We start from the raw sequence: 21321 nt of genomic DNA on the forward strand, positions 1-21321 counted from the left end.
AATTGATACCTTAGTGTGTGCAAGCTTTCTCTGACAAGACACTGTTAACTATGCAACAATGGACACCCAGTTGAACTGGTTTCAGAGTGTTCAGAGTGAAAATAGAGGGGTCTGGGGCAGAGCCAAAGGGCTAATACCGACGAGACTTGAGTCAAATTATAATAGCGAGTGCAAGTTTGTTCTTCTCAGTTGTTTTTTTATTGTTTACAACAAGGCTACATCGTCGATGATGTCGTGGTGTCTGTCTCTCCCAAGTTAGGACAATACCAATTGGAAGAACGAAAAGTTGTTTTGTTTGCCAGAGTTCACACAATCTGTCACAGCTCTCACTTTCTGGCAAAGGATAACTAAAATTCCAGCCAACATGTTAAAAAGGTCAAAGGTGACGCCAAATCCTCCAAGCATTAAGCCTCTACCATCTAAATGCCTCCACAGGCACTGGCAGCCATTCAGTGAGTATCATGGGTTTGCTATTGACTCTTCATATGGCACGGACAGCAAGACCATGATAAAGTTCTAAAGACACGTCCATGAAAATAAATCATTTCTCTCTTTCTTAAAAACTCAATGTCTTTTTGATGCATTATGACTTGCAACCAGGCACATCCTTTGTTTTTTTCTTTGTTGTTGCTCTTTTTTGATGATGGATCATGTAGAAATCCAGCTGACGCAGAACTAATCCGTTTCAGTTCACTTAGTCGGTGAACGTCGCTCCTCCTCGGGCCTGACCCCCGTCCCGCCCTGTCAACCCGGGTGTCGGTGAGGCAGGGGGCCTCGAGGGAGCTGAGGGGGGGGTGGAGGGGGGGTTGGTGGACTCCTCCTCTCAGTCTATGCAATCTCATTTCACCCTGTCACTCCAATTCCAGACTTGTGTCCCGTTTTGGCTTTCCACGATTGCCAAGTCCCGCCATTCTTCCAGTTAGAGTTCCCTTTAGATCCTCATCTGCAGTCCTCAGCATTTTTGCCGTCACCTCTGAATGTTAGCCAACAAAAGATTTAACCTGAGGAGGAAAACGCAGAGTTAACAACTTTGTAGTGTCACTAGTTAACTAGGACCATCTCTGTGACAAGTTTAGTTTGAAAAGAGGGAGAATTTTGAAATCTGTGTTATCAATCTCTGATGCAATATGTTTTATTATGTATCTATTGTATAACTGAGTCTGCTTTATTATCATCATCACAATGGGTCAATGGCGTTTTAGTGTCCTATGGTCTAAATCCAGGGCAAACACTGAATCATACATTTTCAGAATTTTTCAGCATGAACCCGGTCAATTTTAAAGACCTCAAATATCTGCACAAAATATCAGCTACTGGCAGCGACAAGTGTCAGCATCGGCCTTGGAAAACCTATATTGGATCCTACCCCACCCAACATGTGGCCCCGTTGGACCCCCCGGGTGCGGGCCGTCTGATGCGTGTTACCTGGTGTTGTGGCAGAGCTCTCAAGGACGTGGCTATCGGAACAATCTGGTGAACTCCCGGATGGCCCAGCATACCTGCTTGCACTCCTCGGCACTGGAGCGAAGTGAAGAGAAGGCAAAACACAATTAGACTGGAAGCTAGAGTAGCAAAATGGACACTGATTTATAGGAAAATGTCACAGATTATTACTTAAAAGATTCTTTCCACTAGGGTCCACTATGATCAGTGATTTCAGTGGAGACACTTTAACTCTGGTTCCTCTGAACTACACAGGGCTCAGGCTCATTCTGTCACGCCTCGCTCTATGCCGAAATATAACTGGAGCAGAAAGGCAGCTGGTTGCTGGACGAGCCTGAACAAGCCACGGGGAATCTGTGTGGTTTTTCTCCCCCGCTCCAGTTTTGCAACGTTCCACAGCGTCCCCAGATCAGCCTGTCTGGGCACGGACCTGTCAGACTGCAAACCCATGCGGCTACACCCGACACCGAGGCTAAAAGTTGCCCTCGGGCCTGCTGCACTAAGCTAACCCTAACCTTAGAGGAACCATTGAAATATGCCTCTATGATAAACCCATAGCTCCAGTCAGGAGTGAAAACACTAGTCCCTGTGTCTGAAGTTAACTTTCTGGCTCACCTGCCAAGGGCTGGTAAACTTAAAAAAAAAATTATGTATTTGCAGAGAATTACTTTCACCATCCAAATCAATTAACGTTTTCCAAATAAGTATGTCACTCCACACACAATGCCATTTCCAATATAGAATCAGGTCCTGCGTGAAGCATTCAATGAAGAGATATGAGCAGATTTCGTTTTAATTTAAAACTTAATTATAAAACATGTCTTTTTTTCCTTTTTAGTGGCCTCATACCTGCTATGTGTCACTACATGCAATTATTAAGTTTCAACTAATGTTAGGCTAGTTAACCATCCAGATGGCAGAAAACCAGAAGTTTAGATATTGAGCAGTGTAACAGGCAGCCAATCAGAAGCCTGTCTGATACAGAGCTATTGTTTTGCTTTGATTTGATTGGATCACAATCAGAGAGAGGGTACGGTGGTCAGCAGGGACAAAGGTCAAAGACTGTATATAACCGGATAACTGAGGCATTCAAATGTATCATCTTGAAAAGTCAATAGCCAGAGAACCTTGTTTCATCTGCCAGAGATGAATTTTACCGGCATTTGGTGGGTGTTCGATTCACTCTATCTGATGATGAGGCAGACTTGTGTGAAGACAGACTGTCCTGGTGTGTCCATGCTGCTGCTTACCTAGTGACCTGCTTGTGGAAGTCTGTGAGCTGTTTGTGAGTGACGGTCACCGCCCCGCCCGACGTCTCCTTCGGAAGACCCTTCAGTGCATTTTCCAGCCAGCGGCAGAATGTCTGCAAGGCAAGGTCAGATCGTGTGAGATCCCTGCTGCGGCAGAAAGGGCCGATGCTGCCATCTAGCGGTGCGGCGGAGGGCGTGCGTTTACTCACCGGCCTGTCGAACACCATGATCTCCCACAGCACCTCGGCCACGTCGGGCAGCGTGTACGGCGGCAGGCAGAAGCAGCACGTGTGCATGAGCTGGGTGACCAGCTGCTGCCCGTGCTGCTCCATGGCCTGGCCAATCAGCTGCTTTCGCACCTCGAAGTCATCCTCGTGCTGCAATGGAAGAGTAATCACTGTTAACAGCAGATCATGTACAGTATATAAGCTGATAAGTCACCCCCTCGTTTTTTTTTTTATATTATCATTTGAACAGTATATATTGCATATTTTGATATTCTTATGTCTCACTTATTTAATACTATATATATATATATTTTTTTTTTTTTGTTATATTGTCATATGCATATTTTCATTCATTTTGTCTCAGTATGCTGTTATTTTGCACACCCTCATATTGCTGTAACTCATTTTTTCCATACTTTTCATCCATACATTTCCACTTACTATGTTCTTGACACACTGGAGCTGACAGTTGTGTTATGTTTAATACCCCCCATTTGCTATATTATTATTTATTTCCCACAGGAATCATATAATCTGATCAGTCACTCACGTCGTTGGTGACTCCTGTGTGGATGAGGTCTCGGACGAACTTCATGACACTGCAGTTGGCGTCCCGGTGGTCCAGTGTGGTGGCGGCGATGGCACACTGGATGATGTGAACGATGATGCTACTACTGAGCAAGGTTACTGGACTACGTTGAACAAACCTGGACACACACACACACACACACACACACACACACACACACACACACACACACACACACACACAGAGACGGACGGTGAGCAACATCAGACGTAGAAGAAGGATCGGTAGGAGATAGAATCTTCTTACAAAATAAAATCTCAAGGCTACAGCATCTTCAGTGAATATATTAAGCATTATCTACTCATACAGAAAATGTGAGACTGTCGGTGGGTGTCATACCTGGTGGCGAGCCTGAAGAGGTCGTCCACGGTGTCGGGGTGGTTTCTCAGGCCGTTGGGCTGCTCCAGAAGCTGGAAGGTAGGCATACATAGAGCCTGCAGGAGGAGAGAGGGAATGAATCCATTAAAGCTGCACTAGGCAAGATGTTTATGTAAAAGTACACCCGTCTTATCCGGTCTGAATCACTAATTGAGGCTGCAACAGAAAAGACTGTTCCATCCCCCTAATTGGGACAGTGTAGATTCGCCCTATTTGTCCTGAGTCATTTCAGAGGTCTGGTGTGGTCACTGGCAGGAAATCTTCTTGGTGCACAAGAAGTGACTAATCAAAATTTGAGAATAAAATACAAAAAATTCCTAAACAGCAGAGAGCAGGAGCATGATCCAGAGAAAGCTGGGTTCACCAACAATGGCTGAACCTGCTGCAAAAAGATCATTTTCACTATCTCCACCCTCACCAGAAATTCTGGTCTGAGCAGTGCACGGTTTACTGATGTCATATTAGATGAATTCTGGGTAATGAAGTCCTTCAAAGTTTCAAAACTGCAAACAGTTATCTCCCACTGCCACTTGGGGTCGCCAAAGTGCAAAGTTGCCTAGTGCCATTGATTTCAGGCACCCTGGGCTCTGTGTGTGTGTGTGTATGTGTGTGTGTGCGTGTGCGTTTACCTGTAACATGTCCAGTAGTCCCTGTCTGCAGCCGTCCTCCATGCCGTACTCATCTACCAAGATGCTTCCCAAGTACAGGAAGCAGGAGTGCGGATACACCTGGTACACACTCACCATCTGGGGGAAAACCAAGCCACAAACACATGATCCAACGTTTCCAAGGCAACGGTAAACATGTTGTCATCCACGGATGTTGCAGTCACACTCTGGGCTGATCGGCGACAAGTTATATAAATGTAAAAAGGTCAAAGTTTCAAATCTGTTATGTAACAATGCAAAACCATTTTGTAGGCCCATTTGCATATTCTGCTTGTCTTTTCATTTTCTGGCGCCCCATATTGGTTGGCTGTACTAATGATGAACAATATATAATATATTTAAAAAGGGGGGAAACTTTTTTTAAGAAGCTCAAAATGTATATTGATGTCCTGAGGCAGATATGCAGAACAAGGCTAGCTGGATATGTGCACATTTCATGTCATTCGAATTTGCGGTATGGGAGATATGACTGGTCATTAAGATTAATTTTGACCTATAATTGCAGCACCCCCCCGTTGGGCCAATCAATGTCATTTGAAACTGCTGGAACGCAGTGGTGAGATGCATCATTCCCCAAAGTTTTGACAAAATCCAACGTGTGTGACAGATGGGCAAACAAACCAAACCAGATCCATAGTGTCTCCCATCCCAAATATGGTTTTACATACAGACAAACAGACGATCCACCTTCATACACAAACACAGAAATTCCAGCGCACACACACCTGTGTGACCAGCGGCTGCAGTAGCGAAGCGGAGCCCTTCCCCACGCAGCGCACGGCGAACCTGAGGCAGCGACAGCAGCGTTCCACGATGCGGTTGTCAGCCTGGTGTGTGTTTAGCGTCTCCGACAGGACGGGCCAGATCTACAGGACACGGCACATGGGGTGGAGGAATACTCAAATGACGCCGTTGGAAATAGACAAATGTTCTTTTTGCTCTAGGGACAAAAATGAAAAGTGCGGAGAGCGTAGAAAAGCGAGTGATTTACCTCCTGGATAACTTTCTGACAGGGATGGGTCTGGCCGTTCTCTACGATGGGGTTTGTGTGTCTAGGGGGTAAAAAACAAGCAAAAAACACTGTCAGTGACCAAGATTGAGGCATCAAATGCACATCATGTGATATACCATTGCCTGCTCTACACAAATACACAAAGACTAGCATCTTTGTTGACATTTTACTACATGCAAATCAACACAGCGCCCTTACCGGAAAATGACTGCTAGTCTGTCCAGCCAGACGGTTGGGTCTGCCGTTTTTCCATTGCTAGGGTCCTGACCGAGAAGCTGAGGAGAGACACACAAAAATCACACTCTGGTTCCAGTACAAACTATGTGTCATCCTGGATTCTTTAATCAGGATTCTTACTCCATTTTCATTTAAAATTCCATACTTTGTCCACACCTCAATTTTTTGACTGGATTTTGGTCAGAGTTCAAAATGATGCATCCTGATAGAAGCTTGATAATGATTGTCAACTATGCCATATCGCTCTATAGCTGAAGATTATTCTTCACAAACAAAAACATTCTAATGTGAAATGACAGTGGGCCTAGGACCATAGGAAATGTGTGGTTATGTGTGTATCAGCACAGAACAACCTTTGCTTCATACTTTGCCAGACTTTTATGTCCAATTCCCACACTTTTCCAGACCTGGAAATGACTTAGTCAGAATTTCCAAAGCTGTGTTTACTGTTAAGTTCTATTTAGAAGTGCTATTAATGTCAAAAATAATATGAAGATAGAACAGTACAAATGAAAATCGAAAGAGGGCCAGAAGCAAAGCTCTAAATGCTTTTGACTTGCTCCCCCCAGCTAGAGTGGAATTGATTTTAATGTGACTTTTTGATTGACCTCACATTACTATGCATGAATATGTAATGTTTTATTATCATCATCCTTGGTTTCAAGGAAGAGGTTTAGTGTCCCATGATGTTGTTAATGCCGACATGTAGGCTGGGAAATAAGTCAATATTATCATTTAACGCCTTTCAATAGAATCCTGTCTTAATGAAGTTATGATATCAAGTTATCGAGATGCACAGTTCTGTGGTTGAAATTAGCACTGTATTCACACTGACCTTTTTGAGGGCCATGACCTGCACAGCGCACAGGTCGCTCAGACACTCGGCAATCTTCTCCAGGGGAAGACGGGCGAGGACAAGTGCTGTACCTGCACCAAGGAGAAGGCAAGAATTGCTATAAAACCATGACAGGCAAAACACACTGCTAACATATGATTAAGAGCCAGAAATGATTAAGCTAAGAAATGATTCAAATCGGTTTCACAAGATGAAGAGAAAAAAAGCAGTGCAGACAAAACGTGGAGCAGAGCCACGAAAAGCACGACACACAAGAAATTGCCAAAGAGTATGTAGCAACACATAATGTAAGAACTGCACATATGGCAATAGTTGAGCATAATGCAATAAAAACTAATGTAATGAAGTGATCATAATGTAACACAACTAGGTAACATTTGATACATTCTGATTTACACCAACAATCTGGTCATTACTGATTTATCAATGTTACTGCAAGTGCTGTTGCAATAGAAGGTGTTGTTGCAATAAGACTTATGTAATAGTTTACTGAAATAAAAACCACCAAAGTTTGTTTGCATTCTTTTGACAAAGTGAGGATTTTTGTTGCTCTGTTATTTGCCGACCCATCAGACTTTGCCGTTTTAAATGGTTGTGTAAAGGTGCTACTATCATAATGACAGAGGTAGAAGTCTGTTAGTCTGTAGAAGTCTGTTATTTGGGCAAAAAGGGTGAATCTACAGGGTATCAATTAGTGGGGATGGGATGCTCCTCTCTGTTGCAGCCCCACTTGTTGATATATTGACTGAGCCTGCATACCTTTGAGCAAGCCGACGGCTGCTTCTGTGGAGAGGGCGAACGAGTCGAGGGCGCGGGCGATGTCCAGCAGGCCCTGGAAGTGCTGGGCCATGTGATCTCTGCACACCGAGCAGATGTTGTGGATGGCCTTGGCCGCCACCGACGCCAGAGGCTTCTCCCGCAGCCCCTTCATCAGGTAGTTCAACACCGGGTCTAAGACGGGAGGGACGAGATGGATTCACTCACATATGCGGATGACGCAAGAATGATAGTTGTACCTCGTTTAGACATGAGAATTCATCGCTGGGTCACGTATCGATCATGTTTGAACAGTATTAGGAGATCAGCTGAGTCCGCACCTAGGAAGCGGGGGTTTCTATCCACGACCTCGCTCATCTCCCCCACCAGCTCGATGCTGGTGTAGCGAACCGCCATGTGGACCGTCTCCGGCAGCAGCACGACCTGCTCCAACACCTCCGTCAGGGTGGGGTTGTTCTCACTGCCGGCAGGGGAAAAACATTTTACGAGTTACACAAAAACCAGATGGACAGGAAGAAGAAATATGAAGGAGGGAGAAAAATGCAGAGATAGGAAGTTATCAATATTCAGTGTCTTTAAATTTCACCATTTTCATGCCAAAAATTCCAAGTATTCAGTGTTTCCCCCCAGAATTTTATCTTGTCAGGGTGGGAAAGCCTCTGAAACAGCATTTGGACAATGGGACACTAAAACTCTCCATTGAAACCCTGGATAATATTAACAATAATAATCATAAAACATGTACACTTGTGTGGAATCCGATCAAAATGTCACATTAGAATCAAATCAGGTTAAGGGCTTCCCATAGACAACCAGTGTAGTATTGATCAATCAAACTGCTTCATATCCATCATATCAGAGGTAGATTTTACAAGATCTTTAATAACAGGCCAATATCGGCCCCATATATTAAAATACAAAAGTGATGTTTAGGTGAAAGGTTTTTGCTGGTAGGGAGCAACAAGGGGGACACTCACGGGTCGACGCTTTTTGCGATGGCGGCCATTATGAACAGAACAGCCTCCGTCACCTCCCACGGCGGGTTCCCTTCTTTTAAAGTGGAGTATAGCTGAGAGGGAAGAGGAGAGGAAATGTGAGGCCGCTGAAACGTTACAGATAGCAAATCAGAAAAAAAACGACATGGATCAGAAGATACCTGGGAGAAACATTCCATAGAGCCCACGAGGAAAATGACATCCTTCACGAGATCGGAGACCCTCATCCGAAACTCGCCGAAGTCGTCTGTGTCCTCCGGGATTCCCTCCTGCGGGACGGACAGGGACACCACATATGACAAAATGATCAGTATTGAGGAGTATGCTTGAGTAGAAATCCCATCCTAAAGCAGAATTCATTTGAGCAGGTAAAGATAACTCGGCTCCGTACGTGGTCTGGGTCCAGCTGACAGTGTCGGGCCAGGCCATGCAGCAGTCTCTGGATATACGGCCTAAAGATACTGTGCAGCGCCGGGTCGTTGGTCTTATACAGGTGCTCCCCCAGGCGATACCAGAAGTTAAAGGAGATCTCGACAACCTGGACCAAGAAAAAAAAAAGGACGATATATATAATGAACTTTCACTGTGTGTACAAAGGTTTGACCAATGTGGATATTTTTTATATTCCACACCAAAATAATTATATTAAATAAAATTACAAGCAGTGTGTGACGCACAGATGTGCACTTAAGTTCTTGTATATCTTGTATTATTTGAATTTCCCTCTGGGATTAATAAAGTTCTTATCTATCTATCTATCTATCTATCTATCGATAAAGAATGCTGAGACAAAAAAATAATAATCCAATGTGACTACTCAAAAAAGAGTGAGGTAGCACATCCAAAATTGGGTAAAAAAAAACAAAAACTTCTGTGGTGTGTTCTCCAGTAAGTAAGTGAAAACTGAGTATTGTATCCAGTTATTTTCCCTCAATTTTGGATGTGCTACCTCACACTACCGCACTAACACTTGTCATATTAATAATGACAAGTATTCAGTGTTTCCCCCAGAATTTTATTCTTGTCAGGGCAGAAAAGCCTCTGAAACAGCATTTAGACCATCATGGGAAACTAAAACTCTCCACTGAAACTCAGGACACGAACAATAAAATCATAACGATGATAATAATAAATAAAAATTTGTATAATAAAAAATATGAATGCATACTTGTGTGAAATCTGGTCAAAAAGTTGCATTAGAATCAGTTAAGGTTAAGGCTTCCTATAGACAACCTGTATAATATTGATCAATTCTACAATAAATATGTAATCAATCAAACTGCATCACATGCATCATATCAGAGGCGGACGACACTGACTGGATGATATCTGATTTTGAATAAAAGGCCAATATCAGCCCTATGTATTGGCAAATCAATTAGCCTCACCCAAGTGTGGACATCTCAACATTCCTGTAACATGAAAACACTGAACACAGTTCCATCTCCAGGGTGTGAGTGTGTGTGTGTGTGTGTGTACCTCATACTGGGGGTGTCCTGCACAGATTAGCAGCAGCTCTAACGTCCGCAGGTCCCCCATGCCCTGACCTGGACTCCTCACCGTCGTCTCTAGAAACGTCTCGCACAGCTCAGTGAAGATCCTACAGTAATTCAGCACTCTGAGAGAGGAGGGAATGGTTGGAGGGGGGGGAAGAGGGAAAAATCAGAACCCAGATGAGAGGAGGGCTACAAACACTGTTTGTATAAAGCCATTCCAGGTGGGGCAGGGCTGTAGAGTGTGACAATACTGTCGCATTTTGCCATTAAAAAATGTAAAACATTAATCCAACTGTACTATTATTAGTGTGAACATCAGTGAGAGTTCCTCCAGCAACTTACTCTCTTTTTTCCACGATCTACTTGTCGTGGGGCAGTTTTAATTTTTGATACATGAAATTACCTACTTGAATGCATCTGGAAGTGGAGTAATCCGGTTGTGCGCCAACCCCGATCAAACCAATCACATAGTCTGTTGTTAAATCGTCTCCTCCATGAAGCGCAATTCAAAATGTCGGCGAAAAGGGAGTACACTTATATATATACAGTATGTACTCCACATATGGTGTTATCATAGTGTTAGAAAAAGAAGTGAGGGAGAAACTTCCTGTACCCAAACAAGGCTCTTTTTGATGGATTTAAGGTCATACAATGCCGAAAATCAAACTTTGTGTGTATTTTGTGCATTATAAACATGTTAACAGTAATGCTGTGTGGCGTTTACAGTGTATGCCACCATGTTGACAAGACATCAGATAACTCGAAAACCTTTGAGTTGAGAAATCTTGCCTACTTCCTACTTGGAATCCCAATTGCATTTTACCTTTTGACTTTCCCACATCTCTGGAATGCAGCATATGCACACATTGGCAGGTGCTGTTTTAAGAAATCATTTTGAAAGGGGTATTGTTGATGGAATAAAGTGTGTGTGTGTGTGTGTGTGTGTGTGCTTACTTGTCGAGGTCCTCCCGCGCCACAGCCATGTGGTAGGCCGTCTCCAGGGTGAGGACGCCCTGGAAAAGCTGCAGGGCCAGCGCCATGTTGGTGTCCACGTTCTCGATGGCGTAGAGGGCCGAGCACACGCAGTCGGACGCCGCCTCGTGCAGGTTGGTGGAGGTCTCATCTCGCTGCTGCGACACATCAGAAAACATCAGCGGCTCGCTTCACAGTTGGCCTCATGCATAATTGATCGGTTACTTGGAAAGAGACATGAATAATAGAAATATGACTTGCCCGGCACATCGCCGTAGCCAGTGAGGGTTTTTTTGGCATTAATGTGACATATAAGAGATAACTAGTAGGGTTAGGGTTTGACCAATAGCTGATATTTTGTGCTGATATTCACTATTATTGACTTATGTGAGAATTTTGTTCTTGGCAATGTGGAAAAGCCTCTGAAACAGCATTTAGCCCATGGCACAGTAAAACTCTCCATTGAAACACAGGATGAGAAGAAGAATAGAAGTATGCATGAATAAAAACTATTCATGCATACTTGTGTTGAATCTGATCAAACTGTCGCATCACGCCGGGCGCACACTACACGACTTTAGGCCCAGTTTAACTGTCCAAGACAAGTTTTTGAGATCTGAGACAAAATCTCAACTCGGCCCTTCACTGAAACTCGTTAAGTCTGAGAGGTAGTCTGACCCGGTCTTTGAGCCATCTCGGACATCCAGAGATTTTCAAAACTTTTTGATTTTGTCAGCACAGGGTTTGCAACACTGCTGTAGTGCGAGAATACAGGCAGTTTTTCTTCCTGCTAGTCCAGTCTTTCCTGTGGGATCCCACAAGGCTCCATTCTAGGTTCTATCCTCTTCTCCATCTATACACTCCTGCTGGGTCAAACCATTCAGAGTAGGGCTGCACGATATTGGAAAAAACTGACATTGCAATATTTTTTTTTTCTGCGATATATATTGCGATATGAAAAAATACAGGAATTTTCACCAAATGACTTGAATAGCTCTATCAATTCTTGCCCCTTTAAGAAGGTGGCCTTGTGGGTAACCTGCGGGTGACGTAGTAGGAAGTGAGTGTGTTTTTAGCCGCAGCCAGAGTGAGTTGCAGGATGCAAATGAGTGAGTAAAGTTACCATAGTTAGCGGGAAAAGAGCTTAGAACGTCACTGAGAGGCCGTGCGTTATGTTCGCTGCTGTACCGAAATAAAGTGCCAGTTCTCTACTGCAGAGTTGGTCCGGAGTCTTAGTAAAAAGCTTGTTACCAGCTACGAGCCAGGCTAAGCTAAAATAGGCTAGCACAACACCAGAGGCTTCCCAACTACGGTTCGGAGCCGCAAAAGCTGGAAAGGTAACATACGCTACTCTAATAACAAACCCTTAAATCGGAGTAAATTATGTTATATCAGACAGACTTCTCTTGTAGATTAGTTATGGAAAATGAGAACCGTGCGAGTTTTCCTTTTGTATCAAGCAGCAAAAAAGTTGTAGCATGACGTGTTTGAGTTAATTTTCCTTACTTGACATCGCACGTCCTGCGATGTGACTATTGCGCATGCGCACATCGCGCTGACGATGTTGAAACGATATATCATGCAGCCCTAATTCAGAGGTATATCTCCTTCCATTGTTACGCAGGTGATACACAGCTTTATCTCCCTCTAAAACCCAAAGACCACTTGGGGACATTAAATGTTTGGTGGTGTGAAATTTGCTCCAGCTGAATGAGAGAAAGTAATGGAGAATGGAGAAAGTAATGCATGCCTTCATCTCCACATGGTTAAATTATTGCACTTTTGCGCAATCTACACCCTCTGTTGACCCTTTCAAGTCTCAGCTTAAAACACCCTTTTATCCCCTAGCTTTAAGACCTCTTAATTTGTCAGGTTGCATGTATATGTCTTGCATTTTTCTGGCAGTAATATGTTGATGTTCTATGCTTAGTGTGATTTTATTTATTTATGGACTCAATGCACCACTTTGGTTAACTCCTGTGGTATTTAAATGTGAATAAATTTGACTTGACATCATCTGGTGTGCACTCCACTACGCCGGCGAGACAGGAAACGTTAAGAAGAAGAAACGAAAGGAGGCCATTTAATGTGAGCGGTGCAGAGATCTTAGATCATGTAGTTTGTGTACAGCATTAGAATAACTTCAGGTTAAGGGCTTCCCATAAACAACCAGTGTAGTATTGATCAATAACACAGTAATATGTAACCGAACAAACTGCATCACACTGTAAAATGTCAATATTGGGCTGATATATCTGCAAAATCTTTCTGGAAAACTGGTAAAATACTAAAACATAACAACTACCACCATTATTCCCAATTACAACACCCTATAAAAACATCTGAGGATGAGTATAAAAGAAAGCGTGAGGCTAACCAGCACTTGGAAGAGGACCATGAGCAGCTGGTTGCTGGCCATGAAGTTGCTGTCCAGGACGCCCAGGTTGAACCAGCTGCCCAGACAGCGGAACACCTTGATCAGCATCTTCTCATCGTTACCCGTCTTCTCCACGCACGTCGTCTGGGGGAAGACACACACACACACGCACAAACACAAGCCATCAGTACACTGACTTTCAATATCATCCATTGCCATTGTATGGGCTGATCAGGGATGTCTGCAAGTTTCCTTTAAGACTTTTTAAGGTCTTTTAAATGGCATTTAGAATTACATTTACGGGCAATTCTGCAAAAGTAAAAATTGTCACTTTGTCGCTGCAAAAACAGCAACATTTTTAAGACCTTTAATACTGAATTTAGGACTTAAAAGGCTTCATTTAACTGTTCAAGATCTTTCACAGTCTTTAGTTTAGATTATGTGATTTCAGACATTTACCATTTCCCCCCCAGAAACCCAGAAATTAAACTAAAATCTTGGGGAAAAACACAAACTGAAAAAGATAAAAATATAATATCCCCGGCTGATCAATTTTCTGTGTCAAAGTTAAATTAAAAAAATAGGCCAATTTCTTTTTTTTTCTCCTTACCGCGGTCATCTTAGCTGTCATTATTAAAACAGAGAGGCCCGGTAGCAAAGAGTTACAAAGCTTGTGATAATGAAGCAGTTCCCTAGGGGGCTAACAGTGAGAAATGACACACAGTCCCGCAGAGGGCCTGCAAAGCAAGGATGGATCAGAGCTCTACTTGTGAATGTGGGGGGGGGGAAATAGGTTGATAGAATAATAAAACGGAAAGCCGGCAGAGAGTGAAGAAGAACGGTGGCGGGAGAAGGGAGGGGAAGAAGAGATTTCTCACCAGTAGTGTGACCACAGTGCTGGAATAGTAGGCCAGGTCCTCGATGATCTCGGTCCTGCGGTTGGCTCCGATGCGTAACGAGCGGCTGTGGACTTCCTCGGGCAACACCGTCAGGATCTCGATCAGGAACGTCATGGAGCTGACGTCGTTGTTGTACCTGGGCAGGCCAGAGAGACGGACAGTCAGTGCATGGGAAGAGAAGGAACAAGGTGTGGTGAAGGGACTCAAACATGGATATACCGTAACAACTGCAAATGTGCAACTAGTGTGTTATTACCACAGTGCTGTGGTCATCAAAAGGCAAATTCAGGTCTGGCGATCAGAAATTCATTATCAATACCTGTGCTGTCAAACTTCATCCCAGTTTACAGCGCATGAAATCACTCCGTTTTGGAAAAAACAAACCTCCCCATCCATTGAATTTCAGAGAGACGCCCAATCCCCCCCAAACCATTTTCCACTGCTCAACAATGGAGGATGGTGCTATGAACGAGCAACCGGTGTTGAAAGACTCAAGCGCAAGAGTACTATTAGCATTTTTAAGTGACCTTACCAGAAAAACAAGCGGTAAGTGGACACACGCCCGGCTCCAGCCTTTTTGCTGCCCTGGGCGGGATCGTTCGTGTGTGTATGCGTGTGTGTACGTATGCAAATTTATGCGCAACACAATACAGTCTGTTGTTGTCGGCTCAGCGTATGAAAGGTAGAATGTACCAATTTACTAAGTAAAGTTGGCGGAGGGAGAAAGATGGACTCATGATGCGATTGACTTGACTCTTGTAATGAAAAGACAGAAGGGTGCTGATCATACTGTCCCACACATGGTAGGCCGAGGGAGAGGAAGTCTTACTTTTCAATGAGGGTGTGAACACATCCCTTCCACGAGGCCATCTGAAGGGCGAGATCTGCAATGGCAAGAGCCAGCTGAGAGAGAGAGAGAGAGAGAGAGAGAGACAGAGGGGGAGAGAGAGAGATTAGACACTGCACAAAAAAGAGGAACAGAGGTATGAAACAACAACCAAAATTGCCTAATAGTTGCCTAAATGATTTTGATGGCATTTCTGCTTTATTGGATAGCACAGCTGAGAGAGACGCGAAAGGAGGAAGAGAAAGGAGGGGATGACATGCGACAAAGGTCCCAGACCGGATTCAAACCCAGGACACCGCGGCTACATGGCATGCGCCCCAGACCGCTGGGTCACCACCAGGATGCCTGGCCCTGGGACTTTTAGCAGGGTTCCCACCGGGGCCCTGATATGAAGTTCCATGACTTTCCATAACCACCTCAGAGTGCTTCCATTCCACGTTCTATTCCTTCGTGGTTTGTTAATGTTGTTTTTCTGAACAGTTTCCACTGCAGTTGGGCTGAAAAATCGGCTAATGCAATGAATGTGAAACAAGTTGGAAAATACATGGTTCTGGTTTATTCCTGTAAAGTGACCCATTTGTAAAATTCCCCAATCAGGGCTGTACATTTTTTAATTTTGCTATTAAAAAATGTACCGTGCAAACATAAAAATGAATCCAATCGCAATTTGCCTGGTTCTTATTATTATTATCCGTGTATATTTGTTTATGTAAGCAGAGACACAAAGTTTGAGGTAATTGCAAGTGACAGTAAAACAATGTGTGTTACACAGTGTGATAACTGCCCTTAACGTAACAAAATGTTAAGTAACCGCACTGATAACACCCCAGGCAAAAAACAGGCATTTCCACAGCTTACCTGTACTTAACATTTTTCAAGTGACCAGAAAAAAACACTTGAAAATAGCTGAATATGAGCTTCAGTCTAGACTGGCTTTTGCCCTCAGTTCGTTTTGTTATGCTCGGCTTTCCAAGCATGAGGAACTGCTGGCTATCAGATGTCAACATGAGCCTCCAACAAGCTTGGTGTCAATGCGCCCTTATGGAACGCTGACGTGAACTGACCGTTACAAAACGCAAATTGCCGGCAGGAGAGAGGCAGCGCCCGAGCGACAATAACGGGAGGACGAGGCGTTACCTGAGTGACGATGATGGGTGAGAGGTCTTTGAGGTTCTGTATGTGGGAGAGGAGGGAGTCGCGCAGGGCGATGTGGGTGTCCGGCGGGAGCTCGTAGAACGATGTCTGGATCTTCATCTTCATTGTCTGGGCGGCGAAGTAGCAGGACTCCACATCCTGCTTCAGCTGAAGCAGCTGGTCTGATATCTCCCACGCATACATCTGGAGGGAGGGGGGGGGGGGGGGGGGTACCACACAGGGAGGACAGACAGGGGACATGTTAAGCCTTCTGACGTGACACTCCAATTTACCGTTTTCTAACACACTCTCAACAGTCTTTACTGAACAAAATGTGAAGCCAAGTTGTAAGGTATATTACATAGTCTTGCATGGGTATGAACATTTTGGCCGATGTCAATAATCAACTGAGAACAGTCAGCTGAATAAATATTTTGCATTTAATTATTTAAAGGATACGCAAAAATTTCATCAGTTTTTAAAAGAACTGATGCAATGATGAAAATGTTGAAATGGTGATTATAGTAATATCTTAGACTAGTGGCACAATTGAGAGAAAAACTGTAGCCGGCTGATGTTATGGCACTAAACGGCTAATTAGCTGAAAACAGTGTTGGGGCAAAGATGAGGCGTCACACACATGAAGACGAGGGATCACACACAGCCCGATTCTGTGATTCAAAAACATTTCCCATTGGTCCAGAACAGCACAATTACATTACAATTAACTAGTACTGCATTCAGTCACCAACAGGGCTGTCCTGTGATACTACAGGAAGAAAAAGAAGAGTTAGGATAAATAAGTTACACAAGTTACAAATCTGCACAGCACACAGCTTGCATAGGTGTAGGCGTGTTTGTTCAGCTCCACCCAGGAACTTGTTGAGCCATCTGAGAGGATACTTGACCAGTTGTTGTTTAACATCATGACTAAGGCAAACACCAACATTCACTAAACTGTAATACTCATTTTTTGTGAGGAAATTCTGAAATTGGACATACTTCAATGACTATAAAGATTGGGAATTTATTAAGTGAGAATTTACAGTGGCTGTTTACAGTACCATTTACAGTAATAGGCCTATATGTCCTTGTACTGTGGGCTCGGTTTTTTAAATCCCTGTGGATGTTGATGGGGACAGTCTGAAGATGCTGTGTGGCAAGTTTTGGTGTCAGTTGAATCTAAAATGTAGGAAGAGTTGGAAATACAAGAGGGAGCGGCAGCAAAGCTGGCCAGCCCCTAAATCGCTGTTCCATCGTTTTTTGCTTTGTGGTACAGAAGCTACAGTTGACATTTACATTACAAATTAATTTTCAAGTGACATTATTACAAGGATAGCAACAATGAAGACTTTTCTAACTGCATACACTCAGGATTTATCCAGGCACATAGCCACTTTATACCATTTCATATGATTTTTAGCCTATCCCTCCAAATAAAATTGTATACCTAGAGTGGAGCAAGTAGAGTTGGGAATGTTACTGATGTACATAGCGCTGTGAGTGGGTGTTGTTGTTAAAAGCGACTTCTCCTCCGGTTCATTCTCTTTTTCTTCCCCCTTGAGTTAAACTCTAATTGGCTGTTGCCAGGGCTACTCTTAGATTTCAATCTTGGTGAATCTTGGACCGCTTCACACGACAGGAGCCCGACCAGACTGGGCCAGACAAAACCAAACACGTCTGAAAAAGATCTTGCTGGGTTCCGACTGGTCTGGAGTCATGAGTCTTCAACAACCCGTTCACACCACAGAATAATCCGACTGACTGTCGGGTTGAGTCAGGGCTGGGGGGCACTCGGGCCCCGGGATGGTCCAGTCAGGATTAGAATCGGTGTGAAAAATCAGCTAGAGTGACCTAGCTTTTAGTAAGCCATTAGTCAGCACTAATGTCCTCCCCTCTAACCAATGTAGCTTTATTAGAATTGGCAGAGGGCCAGAAAACATGTTGCCTGGTCCACAATAACAATCTTCTGGAACGACAGATGTTGCATAATTCATGGGAATACCATGTAGGAATGTGATCGGAAACACAATCAAAGCAGGAAAACCTTCACCTCCCATGAGCAAAGATGGGAAGTTGTGTGCCAAAACGAAAGTCCTTTTTTAAAATAAGAAAACCCCAGAAAAAAATTTGAGCAAGACAGGACAGGCGCAAAAGTGTGCCTGGGAGCCCATATCCATGCAGCTCAAGCAAAAATGTTGCAAATGCTGATTGACAGCACACACATACATGCAGTCACTCAAAAGACGTTCTCCCAAATTAGCTCCCTGAATGCCAGAAATAGAAGCAGACACAAGGTGCAAGATGCCCATGTCTTCAAGGCGTGTATGAGGCAATCGTTATTTCATTATCTGCTTATACTGAGTAATGACCAGGTTAGAGTCCTTCCTGTGTGACTTTTTGAACAGTTTAGTTGTCAGTGCAACAACTGCAGTGCAGCTTATCATGGATCCAGCATGCAGAATGTGCTGAGCAAGTTGGACCCGATTTGATTGTAGTGAGATGCAGACAACAACAAGCTGGGAGTGAGCACGCACATGCAGAAATTAAACGTGTCAGCCAAGCTCACTCATACTTGGCCAGCAAATACAGAAAAAGCCACAGATACATGGCTGGTATGGGTTTAAAAAGGTATCTGTACAAAACCACATAAGCTAATAAATGTGCACCAAGTTACTTGCCTGAAACAAGAAATACAAAGAAGAAAACCTGTACCTGTAACGGCACAGTTTGAGCAAAGATGAGAAGAAAATCTGTACTTGTAAACGTACAGTTTTCTGTTCTCTCTTGGGTGGACTGAACGTGACGCCAAACTCCACTCAAAAACCTGATTATTAAATGTTGCCTGGATCGCAAAGGTGCATACCGCATAAAATATGACTTAAGACATTTTCTGAATCATTAGGGAGCCGCTGTTCAATTCGGCACACACCCAGTACACAAAGCTGCACCTATTTCAAAAAAAAATCTACTTTTAACACTGGTTCGAATGTTATTCCCACAATCTCCTTCCACCAAAATACACCGTGGTGGGCGGTAGCGAGAGCAGGAATCGAGTATAAAAGTTGAGATTTTATTAAAATAAAGTGCTGCTTGTTGCATCATCTATATGCCAAAATTATCAGAAGACTGTTGCTTCATGTAAGGTCTTAAGTTATGTGCTACCAGGTATGTACCTTTGTCAAGAAGAAAGGCAACATTAAACTGCCAGAATTTTAAATGAATGTCGCGTTTCCATCTATCCATACAATAGAGAACGGCACGAATTGGAGATAGCCAAGTTATGCATATTCACCTGGGAACATTTAGCAAAAAGACAAAGCTATATGCTTCACTGTAGCAGTTAATTTAGCTAAGCTAACTTAGCTAGCTACAGTTGCCCAGGCCCTGGCTGAAATCCCCTGAGCCCGGGTAAAATGCAAATTCTCCGTCTGGAAGAGACACATTGGCCTTGATACAAAGAAAAATGAGCATAACTAATAAATATGTGCCGTTGGAGGCTATCTTGCCAACTTAGGACAGATAGCCACCAGCTGATGATGTAGCCAAATGTAGAGCTAACAGCACTGTAACCCTAGCATGTTATGTTTTGATCCATTCATTCACCGAGTGAGCTAGCTTATAATACAGGCAATTTGCAGCCCCTTTTCTGACTGCGCACTTCATGTGTATTTATGCTTAGCAATGTAGATGCAGTGCTAAAGTATGGCTTGGTCTGGAATACCCATATATACCCATCAGTGACTTATTTCCCCCACGAAGTAGCAGGGCCCATTCCAGTCCTCCCACCTCTCCCATTTTCTTACCGATCTCTGCAGCTCCCCAAGCCACACCGAGGCTCGCTCTTTGCCGGCGGGGTCCGGGTCGTGATACAGAGCCTGAACAGCCTGGTAAACAAGTGCCAGTGTGGGTTTGCCCCCTTCCATAGCGCAGGTTAGATTTATGAATGTAAACGATAAGGTGATAATATGCTACCGACAGTAACGTTAGATGTATTTGAGCCGGATAGATTTCTAGTCGGTCCTTATGTCGACCGCCATCTCGCACAGGTTTCCCGCGTGCAACTACGATTCTGTTCCGTGAAGAAACATAAGCAGGAACCTAGCCCTGAAACGTTCCGCTCTGTCGTATGGAGAGAATGTCACACCCACCCAACTTCATCCAGTCAAACATCCAGTTAAACGTCATCAAGTTTAATTTTGCCGTACTTAGGGCAACGACACAGACCTGGTAGAACGCTATTTGAATCCTTAATGAATTCTTGGGGTTTTGCTAAAGTCGGCTATATAGACATTTCAATAAACAGCACTTTATTTCAATGAAATCTCATCTGTTAGAATTGATTCCCCCTGCTCGTTACTGCCATCCTCGGTGTATTTTGATTGAATAATATCGTGGGAAATCGAGGCGAACCAAATATAACAGTTGATAATTTATTTAAGTAAGTGCTGCTTTGTGTTGGGTATATGCCGAATTGAAGAATGGCTCCCAACTATCCGTAAAAGGTCTTAAAGGGTAACTTCGGCATTTTTCAACCTGGACCCTATTTTCCCAACTTGTTGTGTCTAAGTAACTAATGGGGACAACAATTTTTGAAATTGGTCCAGTATTGAGCAAGATCCCGTCAGCCGGTAGCCGCGAAATGAGCTGCAATGTAATCCGATGGGGCAAATGTGAACCGTCAATGTACGTCCACTAAAAGTGCTTGTTTTTGCCACTGACAGGCTCAGATTGTTATTATAAGTGTCTGACAACATTATGGAAAGGACCCTACAGAGAAATTAAAAGTTTTTCTTTACCTTTCGCTTGATCCGGTCAAGCGAAATCTGAAGCGATCTCACTCAATACTGGACCAATTTCAAAAATTGTTGTCCCCTTTAGTCACTTAGACACAAAAAGATGGGGAAATAGGGTCCAGGTTGAAAAATACTGAAGTTACCCTTTAAGTCATGTTCCGCCCGGTATTTGCGTTTACGTTTTACACAAGGCAACATGAAACTGAAAGACTTTTGAATAGACTTTGGCGTGACGTTCTGCTAAAATGAACTTAAATGGGGGGAATGGGTTAGAAAAAGGATAAACAACAAACAGATACAGTATATTGCACTAAAATATTTTGTAGTTTTTATTGTAAAGAAAGATGTTACAATGTATCATTGGCAAA

The 21321-nt window shown here is 43.5% G+C and overlaps 1 protein-coding gene across 1 annotated transcript; it reads right to left on the reverse strand.

Annotated features, from left to right (window-relative positions):
• Positions 1-171: 171 nt before the first annotated feature.
• On the reverse strand, positions 172-20209 carry tnpo3 (transportin 3). The gene is made up of 23 exons (XM_071912062.2): positions 19964-20209; positions 16161-16361; positions 15006-15079; positions 14156-14312; positions 13278-13421; positions 10883-11058; positions 9912-10050; positions 8824-8970; positions 8594-8701; positions 8415-8506; positions 7758-7897; positions 7420-7611; positions 6640-6731; positions 5766-5842; positions 5547-5607; positions 5281-5421; positions 4517-4633; positions 3849-3943; positions 3471-3627; positions 2903-3070; positions 2694-2806; positions 1426-1518; positions 172-1001 (listed from the first exon to the last, which is right to left on the reverse strand). Exons 1-22 carry the CDS (start codon positions 20081-20083, stop codon positions 1458-1460), a joined length of 2772 nt encoding a protein of 923 aa, XP_071768163.1. The 5' UTR covers positions 20084-20209; the 3' UTR covers positions 172-1001; positions 1426-1457.
• Positions 20210-21321: the final 1112 nt, after the last annotated feature.

The sequence above is a fragment of the Centroberyx gerrardi genome, chromosome 24, assembly GCF_048128805.1.
Source record: "Centroberyx gerrardi isolate f3 chromosome 24, fCenGer3.hap1.cur.20231027, whole genome shotgun sequence".
Classification (NCBI taxonomy): Eukaryota; Metazoa; Chordata; class Actinopteri; order Beryciformes; family Berycidae; genus Centroberyx; species Centroberyx gerrardi.